Below are 13,604 nucleotides of genomic sequence, written 5' to 3'. Positions count from 1 at the left end.
GCTTACATTGACATGCATTTAAAAAAAACAATTTACAAAAATATATTTACATTAATCTAAAAAAAAAGGAAAGAACTTGTGAATCAAAGGGACAACTCAGAAAAGCCAAAAGGTAGAACTACAAAAGCAGTTAAAAAATGTCTTAGTGTTACTAATGTGCTCAATGCCTCTGCTCACAATCCTACAAATATAAATCATGCTATTCTCTCCCTTTCCATATTCCACGTAAACCTCCTTAGAAGTAGTTTTTCAAAAAATAAAGTGCTACAAATATAACAAAACTCAATTAATAAAGAGTAACAAAAATAAAACCAAGAAAATACTTCTATATTGCCAGGACACTCTTAATTCACACGTCTTTAGCAGCAAACCATACACAAGAGACCTGGATCAAGTAATATATGTATGGGCTTCCGGTCATAAGATATTTCATTACAATAAGTCTGGGTTTGATTGGAGAAAAAAAAAAAAAAATATCTGTAAACTGAAAACAAATAATCACGATCACATGTAAAGTTAAAGAAACTTCCAAATGAATGTGATCGGGGGCAAAGTCCAGCCGCTGATTGCAACTCTCATACTGTAAGTCCAGTGTGATCATATTTCTGAGCAACAAGTACTTTGGTTTGTCAAAACATTGATGGAGCCAGCTTGTCCTGTGATCTCAGAAGGAACAACTGTGCGTTTCTTTACTGCAATGAAATCAAACCAAAAGCCTCCAAGCGCTTTGCTTTTTTCCTCTCACACTGAAAGGGAGAACATGCGAGGAGTTTGCAGAGGAAGGTGTAGTGACTTCCCGCCTGGCAGCATAAAAAAGTAAAAATACCTGAAACAGGTGGGAGGTGACCGTGGTGGAAAAAGGACCAAAGTTGAAGGAGCATCTCGTCTTCGCTGTACTCGAGTGAAGAAAATGACATAAATCACAGTGGGTTAGTAACAACAGACATATTGTAAATCTGTGGGCAGCTTAACTTTGTACGTCATATCATCGTCTAGCCCAAAACCTCAACTGGGCGTCGTCCTTCACTCAGAAAGCCAGTTTCTCAAAGATTCTCCCGGACCCGATCCAAGCTAGGACGTCCTCAACCCCGCCCGCCATCGGAGAGGCAGCCACCGACATGCTGTGGAGTGACGATCCAAGCGAGGGAGTGGTGTTGCGCAACAGTTGAACGACTGAACTAGCTCCACCTCATCCCACAGCCGTGCACTGGGATGTTCTTCCATTGGTTCCAACGTCTGCCAGTGGTCGCTGGTTGGCGAGTATTTTGCTGGACATTCCAGTTTCATGGGACCTGCAGGTCATCTGTGTGCATGATGTGGTGCTTTGTTACTACGGTATCCTGTCAAGTCCTTTTTTCTAGTCCAGCAGTTCATCATTCCAGTCATCGCACATCCAAGCCATCCATCAAAAATAAAAGTGTATATCTTTGATATATGGCTTTGGCCTATTTCAGTGTCACGCTCTCTTGGTGGGAGCAGCTCACTGAGGCAGACCATCAGCGTAATGCTCAGTCCAGAGGCTGTGGGTCCGCTATGGGCATAGTGTGCAGGACCTCGTCCAGTAACTGGAGCGCTCTGTGCAGGTGGATCTCGATCCAGCAGGGGGTCTCCTTGATGCTCTGGCGGGGGTAGTCGGGCCCCCAGCCCTTAACAAAGCTCATCCTGAGAATACACAGCCTGCGCAGGTCATCCACGCCGATGCCGGCTGCTGCTGACAGACCTGAGGGGACCAGAGGGGACGGAGACGCCATCAGGTCAGGGTGCTAAACTCAAAGAAATCTAGCTGTTTAAACCAAGGATTCTATATTACATTTTATTACTATAACTTGAGCTTTCTCAGACTTCAATGAGGAAATACAACACAATCAAAGTATCAAAAAGTAATCATTAAGTGTTGAATCAAGAAGATCATTAGTATATTGATTTTAAAATTAAAATAGTTGTGGGCTGTACATTTACCATTTGTCTAACGAGAGAATTGTTTATGTGAAAGCGAATAGGAACTTCTGTAACATTCATTTGGTTTTAACGGAGTACATTGATTAGAATTTTTTTATTTGAATCCAGGTCTCTCAGCGGTTCTCCATTAGTTACATACGCGAGTGCACAGATCACACACGCTCCTGCCCACTGTCTCCTCCTGTCAACGCGCATCAGCCGCTACGGCAGCTTACTGATAGCTGGGGCGATTCCTCCGACTGATCCGGGTCCCGGTATGTTCCCGGCCACGGCGGCGGCTTGGGCTGCGGCCGCCGCTTGAGCCGTAGCGGCCTGCTGCTGCATCTGTCTGTGGCACTGCCGGAGGTCAAACACCTGGCAGGAGAGCACAGACTTTAAATACTACACATCCAGCTGCAACACGTACAGGCCAATAATGATGCGACATACAGCTAGAAAAGAAGAAAAGAAAGGAGAGGAGGAGACTGCATTGAAGTCGATGATTGGAGGTCGCCCTCAGTCGTTTCTCTTTCCCTTTACTACAGTGACCCGTGCACTTACCTTGATGTATGCGCTGGGGTAGATTTTGTGAACGGCGTCTCCGGGGGCGCGGCCCGCCTCTCTGTCCAGGTAGTAACTCTGGACAAACACTGCGTGGTCGCTGAGGCATCGCACCCACACGTCACCCTCGCCCTTACACTCCAGCTGAACCCCTTTGCCAATGTGAAGCCTGGGAAAATCAATACAAATAATTGCTAAATGCTTCTTCTATTGTTGTTTTGTTACAGCATATTGTTATTTTTAGAGCAGTCCAATAGTTTCACGCCCAAAGGTTGAGACCAATACGATCTTGCTACCTCGCTCTCTCGATGGCCTCGGTGCGATGGACGTTGCTGAGCTGCCCCAAGCAGAAGCGGTCTCCTCCCGAGGGGTCGACGTAGCCGTCCACGGTCACGATGGGGCAAGTGGAGGGGACCTTAAACGTCTCCCCGACCTGAACGTCCATCTCAAAGTACGCGATGGAGCACCAGTAGTCAGGAGCTGAACCAGAGGAGGGAACCGGATGTCACTGGATTTTTTTGTCATTCATCTAAAATGGTCACTGCAATATCGCGCTTTTGTGACATGGGTTTCTTGTTTTGTTAAAGCTATAAAGTCATGATCAACAAGCTACATTTAAAGCAATGTCTGAAACCATTATTCAGCAATAACATTTTATAGTCTTTTCAATCAGCGCTTATTTTTCTATTCCAAAAATCAAAAATGTAAAAAGAAGCACAAATTAGTAAAAGACTTTCTATTCTACTTGTTCTCTTCTTGTGGATTGTGTGTTTTCACCTGGATGATTGGATATCGGAGGCTGAAAGGCAAGCTCATTGTGTACTGGCCCTGAGAGAAGCAGAAAGAAATGGTAGATCACACACTTTGCATATTATTTGTATTCAAGTATGCAATAGTGTCTGTGTAGAAAGTCCCAGCTGTGTGCTTACAGTAGTGTGTCGGATGGGGCATAGGAGGGTGGTGCTGTAGGTGTCCGTTGGTGTGGTGGGGAATGTTGGATGTGAAGCTGCTGTTCCTAGACCAGGTTGAGCTGGCACCTAAGAGACAAAGCACATCCAGATGGTCACAATAAAACATTAAGTCTCAGGTCTACTTTATAACAAAACAATAGACAAGACGGTATTCAACTGTCGAATACAGACACACATGGAAAAATGTTCGACTATCTTACTGCCTGATCCAGCAGCAATGGGAGGGAAGGACGAGGTGGAGGCCGAGGTGGAGGCCTCAGCAGGCGGGAGCAGGTTGGGGGTTGGAAACGGTTCGGAAGGGGTCGGGCAGCCGACAGATGGAGGGTGCTGGATGGTCTGGATGGAGTGCCCTCCCTCGATTGAGGGCTGACTCTGCGGCCCATCGAAGTCATACTCGTCCTTTACCAGCAGCGCGGCGCTGGGACCGGAACTGGTCAACGTCAGCCCTGACAGGTCTGTGGTTCAAGCAGAGGGAGGAACAAGTGGAACTGGTCCATCACTCACAAAAGGGAGTAAGTGAACAGGCCCACTGCTGGGCCACTAAGAGTTCAATGAATGTCACATTAGTAACAACATGTGTCAAGTTACACCACTACACCAGCAATTCTGCCTGTTTCAGGCGATCAACTAAATGGGTTTCCGTGAAATGTGTCCACAAAACGGAACCTGTGGGGTTATTTTAATTGGGTTCTATTGAGACCCGTATACATTTAAACCAATTTTTTTTTAAAAACACCAAAAAGTGGACTCACTGAAAGTTTCTCCATGCTCACCTATACCGGGAGAAACCACTCTCTCATAGTGATAGGGGTTGACACACACATTGTCACACTTGAGGTCAAAGGCAAACTGGCAGTATTTGACATGCTTCAGTTCATTCTTATGCAGGTCGGGCCACCGCCACAGCCGGGCATAGATGACATGAGGGAACCCTTTACGTCCAGCCACCTGGTAAACAACAACAACAACATCAACAACAACAGGACAGACAGAATACAGGGAAAGAGTGAGTTCCAACTAGAAATGTGAGTTGCTGAATTTTCTTCAGAAGTTTCCTAACGGAGTGAAATGACCTGGAAGTAATGCATGTGGCCGCCAAGGGCCGTTTGAATTCTCTAATGCTAAGGAAAGAAGGCTTCCCTACTTAGCTCCTTTAGCATAGAAACCAATGGACCATCCTTTACAGAAGGAAAGGAGATAATTCCACACAATTCCTTAATAAAATAAATAAATGAATAAAGCAATATGAAAAAGTCTCCATGGTAAATTATAAGAAAAATAATAAGATGATGAGAGGGACTAACCTGCAAACATTGAGAGATGTATAATTTACCTAAGCTGGTTAACACTTGTGTGTAGAACCACTTTGTGCATTAAATGAATAATTCAAATAACTACTGTCCTACCTGCAGCCGCCCGTCCAGTGTCCTCTGAATGGTCACACACTTGCTGGGATGGGCCCCATTGGTGGTGATCGCTGTGATGAGGGAGTCGAGCTCGTCTTTTTTCTCCTTCAATTTCTTCACCAGGCTCTCAATGGCCCGCTTGGCGAACGTCTCACTTTCGCCACCCTGTCTGTGACACATCAGGCTGTGCACGATGCTCAGGCAGGCGTCGTTGCTGGTGGGTGTGTTGGTGATGGACATCTCGACTTCTGGGTGCGACCACGCCTCCTGGGAATGTGGGTATAGAAATGAAGTGGACACAGCTCCACTTTGTCAGCAGGCCAGAGGAGAGGCACAGTAGATCTTCACAGTAGTTCAGCTGTAGGTGAGGCAGACGTGTCACCAAGAGCCTCTCGGCATCAGGAGGACAGGTGACAAGATCTGAAACGAGGACAAGGTGGAGCTTTTTAACTAAACAGTTGTAGAAGTGTTAAATCAACGTTAGGCACATTGAGGAGGCTACAGCTTGAGGTGCGGATGAGTCGTTTCTGTATTCTACCTTGTGTTTATTTTTATTTTGAGTTGAGGCTGTCAATCACTGTCGTGTTGCTTTCGTGTTTGAACGCTGAGCAAAACAAGCGTTCGTGCGAAAAGCAAAGAACGCATCATTTCTGTTTGGATTAACGTTACACTTCATAACATTAAAGTCAACCTTTATTAATTAAGCTCACCAACGATAAACGGACATTTTCGTTTGAGTCTAGAAAAAACGGAACAGTGTATTCAGGTATAATAAATAAAGGTTAGGTGGATGTCCTCGCTTGACTCCTGCAGCTAGCTAGCGGCGCCGCTCTGGCTGTGATGGTCCGGGCAGTTACCGGATAACAAACGTAACCGGAAATAAACACTTATTGTTTCCAAAATAAAGGTGAATCAATCTAAATGGTAACAAGAAAAACGTGTATAAAGTGTATTAGTATTTAAATAACGTTACATCAAAAGACACACTCTGGCTAAGACAGTAGGACAATTACAGTGAAAGTGGTAAACATACAAATGAACGATACAAGCTGTGCTCTTATTAATTATAAACATTTAGCGGGTATAATTTAGAGGTTTTTAGCGCAAGTCAGCCTGCCAGGAATATTAATGTAACGTTAAAATACACTTTACCGCCACAACGGACTGCTACTAAATTGATTATTTTTTAAAGTAGTTTTATTCTGAAGAGCCTTGCCGGAAACATTCAGTTCACCTAAATGACTTGACTTCGGATTGGCTAGCCACTTGCCACTAATATCATCAGCTAGCACCGTTGATTTACGATAACAAACTGGCTAACGTAGCATGCTACTACGAGGTTAGCAGGCGTGAATGTTTATTATGCGGCACCCCGAGCATTTGCTGACCCCTTTTATTATGATAAGTATCAACACAATAAAAGTATACACCGTTTAGACCAATTGGTTGGCTAGTGAAACGACACACTTTACAAATAAAAACGAATTATGTAAAAGTAAATAGCTAGCATTAGCACTGTGCGCTACCTGGAGTTAGCTTGTGCGGCAGCCAACAAGAGAGCCCTGCCTCTGTCCCAAGTTACCGTGCCGACGGGGCCAGCGGTGGGGTGTGCAGATCCTGTTTGTCTCCTTAATTAACTTCATACATTCACAAGCTGTTTACCAAATCATACCGAGTAAAATTCATTGTCCGCAAGCTGTAGTTTTACATCCTCAGAACTACAGGAACAATCAAGTCAAAGCTCCGATTCCGTGTCAAGTCCCTGTCGACTTCTCACACTAGTTATTGCAATGACTCATTGCGCATGCGTAATACGAACCTTTTTTCCACAGCCGCTATTTATGTTGCTTCTGCGGTGTCTACATGCAGTCCATGACATATACTTTATTTATTTGATTATTTTCATCAGTGGAACTATGGTTATGGCAGCAACTGCTACAACTCAATGTGATGGAGACAATTAATTTTTGTATTGATTGTGATTACAAAGAAAATGATGACCAGAGTAAAAAATGCTGTGTAGAAACTAGAGTACTTTATAACATGCAAAGTACAGACTATAACCTCAATATTTCCTAATAGCCACACACCAAGGCCTACACATATATCTGTTTAGATTAATATGTTGTAAACATGTGACAGTTGGTGAAGGAAAAACAATATTTTCTATAAGCATATACAACTGTAAACATGTGACTAGCAGCAGAGGGAAACGTTTCCAGATTCAGTTAATATCCATATAATTTACACTGTTAGCGTTAGTATTATTTTACCTGCAATGCCACAGCAGTCCCCTCTTCGGTTTATTTTCTCAGCAGTGGTTGAGTGACGCTAATTTGTGAAGTGAAATCAGCTGCTGTGATGTTTAGTTGTTCTCAAAAGTAGACGCTGTTTATCCTCAATGTGCCACATTCATTATACCCGCTACAAATGAATGAGAATATAACACAAACATACACACGCATATTTTAATTGCCCCACTGGTTAGCAATTAGTCCCAATTACACATGTGAATATTACCAGCTGACAAGCAGCACCAGAATGATAAATGATCAGCACTGGTAGCCAATGTACTTGGCGTTCTACCCTAATTTGACTTTAATTGGTTTGATCTCTCTTTCTCTTTGTTTTCCTTTCTTGTCTTTCCTTCATTTAGCTCTTTCTGCCTCTCTTTGAAAAAGCAAAACAAATGCGATTGAGGATGTCGAGAAGGCAATATCTTTCTTTCAAGGGGGATTTTGATGTATCCTTTTCACATTTTGTGAGGGGCAGAAACGTGGTGGAATACGTCCACATTTACCTGCCATCCACCTGTAGTATAAGTCCCCATGCTGACCAGCAGAGTGCAGTAAGCACCAGCATATCAAGTCGCCTCTGAGCAGGGCTGCTGGAGATGAGATGAGGGTGTGATCATTTTTAGATGAGTTCTATATGAGTTGTTTTTTACAGACATGAATGAACTGTTGCGAAATGTAATATACTGAATGAGTCAGAGGCAAGGGGGGTCAAAAATAAAGGTACAGAACGCTTGATTGAAAATGTACAGCAAAATAAATGGCCTATTTGCTCTCAATTAATATATTTCTTACATTGCTTTTAATCTTTGTTAATTTCACGGCTCAAAAGTCATTTCAAACGTAACCCTTCAAAGAAAACTATGGACTTTTGTAAGATTTTATGGACATACAATGGCTCTCACTTAGCATTTATTGTGTTAATGTGGCCTGGTAATTTGCAGACGTACCCCCAAAATAAAGTTGTTGTACATCCATATCTTATTCAGCGAATGTTTTAACCTTGATTCCTTTTTTAATCCATCTCAAACTGTAATGAATGGCTCCACTCTCTCGTAATAGCCCCATGAATTCCATTTCACTCTTTTCTGCCCCCGGCATTAAAAAAGTCACAGGAGGTTGCCGCAATAAGCTTGAACTGATCATAAAGCGAAATGCATCTTTTGTTCTCATGACTGCCATTTATTCTGCATTGGATGCGGTGGGTGGGTCATTTTACAGATGTTTGTCGGGCTGTATCCATCGCTTTCATTAGCACCACCATCTGAGAATCACGCGAAAAAAACAGGAAAATTCTGCTCACATGGCTGCTGTTGACAGGTTGAACACTTTAAAAGCAGTTCATGGTTCAAGTGAAGTTGAGTTCTCATAATGAAATAGGATCTGATCACATCAGCAAATATTGAGAAATACAGAGGACATACGAAGCTGAGGTTAATCTGACCATTATATATCACCTTGACAACCATGCCTCACAGGCAAGACCCATGCCTGCTCTATGTGTGTGTATCAATGTGTGGGCTTTGCCCTGTACGTCCATCAAGAGTCACAAGCGCGAATACAATTGGACAAGCAGGAGGGGGAGCTGAAGGGTTGAGATGTGACTGTCCTTCTTGTCAGACCCTACGAAGGAATAAAAAAGCTGCGGGATAAATCCACTGCAGCTTTTCAACTCTACACTCAAGTTGCCTTCAACATGCTCACTGCTTTCTCTCTGCCTTTTCCTTCAAATTCACACGTCTTCCCACCTTCTTTTCTCTCTCTTCCCTCTCCGCCTCTGCAATCGTTACATCCTTTTATTATTATTTTATTCAGTTCGGCAAATGGCAAATGTTAGCACGTGAGCAAGGAACTCAAAGCAAAGCTGTGTGGAAGTACAACCCCCTCGGAGCAGAGAGCGAAATGAGTAAAGTCTTGTTACGTTTCGTATTTTACATAAGCAGGGAAAAGTGTTCTATGGATTAACACCGACCAAAGTGTTTGATTAACGTAAGGCTACACTCGGGTAATGTTTACATGCACCTACACATCCTTTCCTCACAGTTACTGCTCCTTCTTCTGCTTCCTCTACCTCTGAAACCTGAGCACATCATGACTGAGGGGGGGGGATGTGTTTAAATCTGAAAACTTTCCACTTCAGTGGGATGCAGGAAACTGTCTTCCCCGCGGGGGGAAGTTGATGCAGATGGAGGGATGGACGGAAAAACGCGGAGAGATGGATGCAGGGGTAAAAATGGATGGAGGGAGAGATGGACTCAGTGGAAGGGAGCGTTAGGTTGGGGAGGGGATTGGCGGTGAGCATCAGACAGTCCGAGTGGAGGAGAGAAAGGGATGGAAAGAGGAGGAGAGAGACGGAGGTGTTAGAGAGGAGATGGCTGAGCTGTCCGTTTGAAGATAAATCAGAGAGGCAGTGTGGTGAGGAGGTCTGTATCGACACACGCACACACACGCGCACGCACAAGCAGATGTGTGTGTGTGTGTGTGTGTGTGGACTCTTGTACATGCAAACACACACAAACCTAAATACACTCACTTACTCAGCTTGAGCACACTCTGCCCCACGGCGAGGTGGTAAAAGGCCACGGCTGATTGGGTGCTGCAGGCTGATTTCGCCCCGAGTGGCAGAGCAGTGCATGTTGGGATGTTTGGATACAAATGCAGTCATCCATGAAGGCATGAGGTAGGTCATCCCTCTTTCCTCTGTCTCTCTCTCGTCTGTTCTTTTTTTAAACATCCCCCCTTACTCATTCCTTCCATACATCATCATTCTATCATTTATCCTCCTTCACAGTTGTCTTTTTTCCCATCCTGCAGCTGGATCTTGCCTAAAATTCCCCACAGGCTTCTCCCACTGATACACTTCTAAATGTGCCCTTCTCTCTGTTCCTATCAGTCCATCTTTCATACAGACAGTATTCTCTCTGGGTATTAACAGTAGCTTCTCCCTCTTTTGCTCTCTTTTGTCTGACTCAATTCATTTCCATCTGTCTCCCATCTCTCTCTTTATCTTTTTTTTTAGCTTTACTCTCCCTCCATCTTCTTCCTGCCTGCAGTCACACACACACACACACATACACACACACACGCACGCAAATACACCCTCCCCCTCCCACACACACACACACACACACACACACACACACACACACACACACACACACACACACACACACTCACTCTGAACACAGATACACATCCCCACAGTGCAGTGTGCTGAATAATTAGTCGTGCTTGATGTCTCTGACAGTTCTAATCCTTCTAAATGGCCACCACATGCCTCCCCTGATCAGCCCTGGGCAAAGCACACACACACACACGCACGCACACACACACACACACACACACACACGCGCGCACACACACAAACACACGCATGCACAAATTGTTACAAATCAGATGCCTCCATCCTTGTTTAAAATACTTTCTCGATGTTTGAGTGTTAAAGATTTTAATATGAAAATAGGATTTGTAGGTGGCACAGGAGATAGTGGCCTTTGGAACAATAAAGTTCCATTGAATACTGCACACGCTTCAAACAAAGCACAATGCAAGTGCACTATGGAGACGTGTGTGTATTTTGTGTTTCGTGTCGGCGTTCTGCCACAACGATGATTTTTGCAAATCCTCGGAAATGATCGCTGCTCAAAATGCTCAATTTAGCTCAAGACCAGCAGGAGCAGTACATCACAATATGAGTGAAGGTCAGCAAACAACAGCAGAAAGAACTGAAAGAAAAGAGTCCACAGAAACCTCTGCTCTGTCAGCCTTGATATCAACAGATCTACAAATACAAATTACAATATCAACACTCTACACATAGTGGCTTAAAATATACATATCAGAGAGTGTGAATTCAAACCTGGGGCGAGTGAATCTCCCCTCGTCTCCTTTCTGAGGGATTTTAGTAACCTTTAGTAAACCCTTTGTACCTAAACAAGGATTTGTGTGTGTTTTGTTTCGTTGTTTGGACATCCTTTTTTCCATATCTGTTTTGTGACATTGAGAATATGCTTTTATGTGTCAACCTGAATATATTAGCGTGTGACTTTTGTCTGTGAATGAGCTCATTGACAAGCACCGGACACAGTGTGGCTCAGAGTCGACGTGGAATAAAGACTAGCGGATAGATCTGTTTCGCTCCATCACACACACACACACACACACACACACACACCCAGCTACACATGTAAGTCCCTAACACAATGAGTGTGTGTGTGTTGCCTGTTTCTTTTGTCACAGCCCGTCAGCACGTGTGTGTGTGTGTGTTTGTGCGTGTGATTGCGTGCTCTCGGTGAATCCCGTGAGGAACGCGGTAGGAAACAGAGACGCGGCCACAGGGGTTCACGGCTTTGTGGCGCTCTTCTGTGGGATTCTCCCCCCCTCCCCCCCCCCCCCCCGGAGAAACGGCTATCAGCACAAGAAGGAGCGCCGCTGAGAAACGGACAGAAAACATGAGAAGGGGCCGACAGAGAGGGGGGGAGACAGGGAACGAGAGACATCTCGGGGGAGATGGAGGACACGGATAGAGCAGCAAGAAGAGCCATGTCAGCTGGATTACACAGGAGAGGAAAAGAGTGAGAAAGAAGGAGTGAGTCTAACGGAGGTGGATTTTGTTCTCCTGTGCTGACTCGATGGGGCCGAACCCGGCATCCTTAGTTATGACCAAAAAAAAAGCTTTTCAGGATGTGTGCAGTCACGGCAGACGGCTGTTTGTAACAACACGCAACTCCTTCTTTCCATTCCAAGCTGTTGTTTCCACTTTTAACAAAACTCGGCTCCTTCCTCTCATCTCTCAGAGAGCAGAGAGCAAATAGTGAGGCCTTTCCCCAAATGTTGAACTGAGCGTGAGGGATGATGCCATCCTAATTACTGCAACTCTCAAAACAAACAGAAAGGATAAGGTCGAGCACCTGGTACGCATTTGAACGGACGCAAACAACCTTCTTTAGTGACACGTGTTTCCTGTAAGAAAACACACAAAGACGTGTCTCACGTTGGAGTCACAACGTCATCATGGCCATCCTGCATTGCAAAAATAATCCCGTTAAGACTCACTTTAGGTCATCTTACATTATCACTTGGCAAAGTGCTACATTTTGCAACATTAGGGCAGAAATACAGATCTCAAATGCTTAACATGGGCCTTTCAATGCAGCAGATGACCTGTGTTTTAGTGAGTGCATCATCCTGCTATCGTAATGCAAGCAATCCTTAGTTTGGAGTCCATACAAAGAGACTTTTCACTATGTACTGACATTTTTAACAGTTGTAAAAACTTCCTCAACCGGGCAAAATATGTGCAACAACAAAATGATCCTTTGAGTCGGCCACGAGCACTCTTCTCAAGTCTGCTGCTTCACTTGCCTTCTCTTCACGTGTGTGTGTGTGTGTGTGTGTGTGTCTGACCATTAACCCATCACATGTGTAAAGTCAAGGTGTGACCACACACACCGTGGGCCTCTCAGTGACTCAGACAGCTCGCTGAGATCAAACACTGGCGCCGTCATGTGGTTTGCATTAGAGGTAGTCTTCATGTTTCATCATAAAACTTCAATAAAGTAAGAGACATACGACACACACACGCTCACACGGGAATGTTTGGTTTGTGTGAGCAATGTTTGTTATGATGTGTGTCACTCGATCAGCGTGTTTTTTCAGTGTGTGTGTGTGTGTGTGTGTATAGTTCGGCACGATGGTGTGGTTATGTGTGTTGTGGTTAGTCAGTATGTATGTGTGTGTGTGTGTGTGTGTGTGTGTGTGTATGTGTGTATGCGGTTGTGGTTCAGAACATTTTTTCCTAAACCACTGACCCATAAGCTATGAGAGGTTGTGGGCTAATGGGCCCACCCACAATTGGGAAACGTATACACAAACTCACACCTGCGTGGAGACATCTGATGAGGATAACAACGCCACATTATTTATTTACTTTTACACAAGCAAATATTTCTCAGCTACAATCATTCACCTCATTTTAGATTCTTGGCAGATTTTCTTCTTCAGTGTTTAAAGGGACACATTAGTGTTTCTGCAGTTAAAAAAAACTTGAGGATGATTAACAAAACTATTATATTATTAATAAGAAATTATTGTGTTCTTTCAAATTATTATCCTTTTGATTTTTTTTGATCAATGACATTTGTAGTGTCAAATTCTGTCATTGAAAACAACAATGACAACTAGCTGAGCTAATCCTTCTCTGTCGTTGCCTTAGGTGTGGTATACTCACTTTTTCATGCACAGTCATATCTGTGTACGGAGATAAGGAGCATTATTCACATAGTTACTTGTGCACTTTGTTGGTACATGGAGGATCAAAAAGAACAATCACTCCTTCATTGGCAAAGAAATACCTTCTCTGAGAAGGTCTGCTTTGAACAACACAATCATAAACCAAACACAGCAACACTAAAAAGTCAGATGTGTAGGATGCA

The 13,604-nt window shown here is 44.0% G+C and overlaps 1 protein-coding gene across 6 annotated transcripts; it reads right to left on the bottom strand.

The window, feature by feature from the left end:
• Positions 1-459: 459 nt before the first annotated feature.
• On the bottom strand, positions 460-7,280 carry LOC119224476 (mothers against decapentaplegic homolog 4-like). Of its 6 annotated transcripts, none has more exons than XM_037481448.2 (10): positions 7,150-7,280; positions 4,877-5,296; positions 4,223-4,418; positions 3,671-3,925; positions 3,429-3,536; positions 3,277-3,327; positions 2,796-2,979; positions 2,500-2,668; positions 2,175-2,313; positions 460-1,720 (listed from the first exon to the last, which is right to left on the bottom strand). In XM_037481448.2, exons 2-10 carry the CDS (start codon positions 5,114-5,116, stop codon positions 1,509-1,511), a joined length of 1,554 nt encoding a protein of 517 aa, XP_037337345.1. In that variant the 5' UTR covers positions 5,117-5,296; positions 7,150-7,280; the 3' UTR covers positions 460-1,508. The 6 variants fall into 6 exon arrangements, with proteins under 6 accessions (XP_037337345.1, XP_037337341.1, XP_037337347.1 ...); XM_037481444.2 differs by lacking the exon at positions 7,150-7,280 and adding an exon at positions 6,403-6,669; XM_037481450.2 differs by lacking the exon at positions 7,150-7,280 and adding an exon at positions 6,403-6,668 and having other exon boundaries at positions 4,244-4,418.
• Between the last annotated feature and the right edge of the window lie 6,324 nt (positions 7,281-13,604).

Source organism: Pungitius pungitius, chromosome 5 (assembly GCF_949316345.1).
Source record: "Pungitius pungitius chromosome 5, fPunPun2.1, whole genome shotgun sequence".
NCBI lineage: Eukaryota > Metazoa > Chordata > Actinopteri > Perciformes > Gasterosteidae > Pungitius > Pungitius pungitius.
The sequence above is the reverse complement of the archived record's forward strand: the minus strand, read 5'-3'. Positions and strand labels throughout refer to the sequence as shown.

Excerpts from the sequence above, each read along its gene's own strand:
- LOC119224476 (XM_037481448.2), bottom strand. The coding sequence starts at position 5,116 with ATGTCCATCACCAACACACCCACCAGCAACGACGCCTGCCTGAGCATC. Across the intron at positions 4,419-4,876 it reads CACTGGACGGGCGGCTGCAG|GTGGCTGGACGTAAAGGGTT; the intron begins GTAGGACAGTAG and ends GTTGTTTACCAG. Across the intron at positions 2,669-2,795 it reads GAGGCCATCGAGAGAGCGAG|GCTTCACATTGGCAAAGGGG; the intron begins GTAGCAAGATCG and ends TGATTTTCCCAG.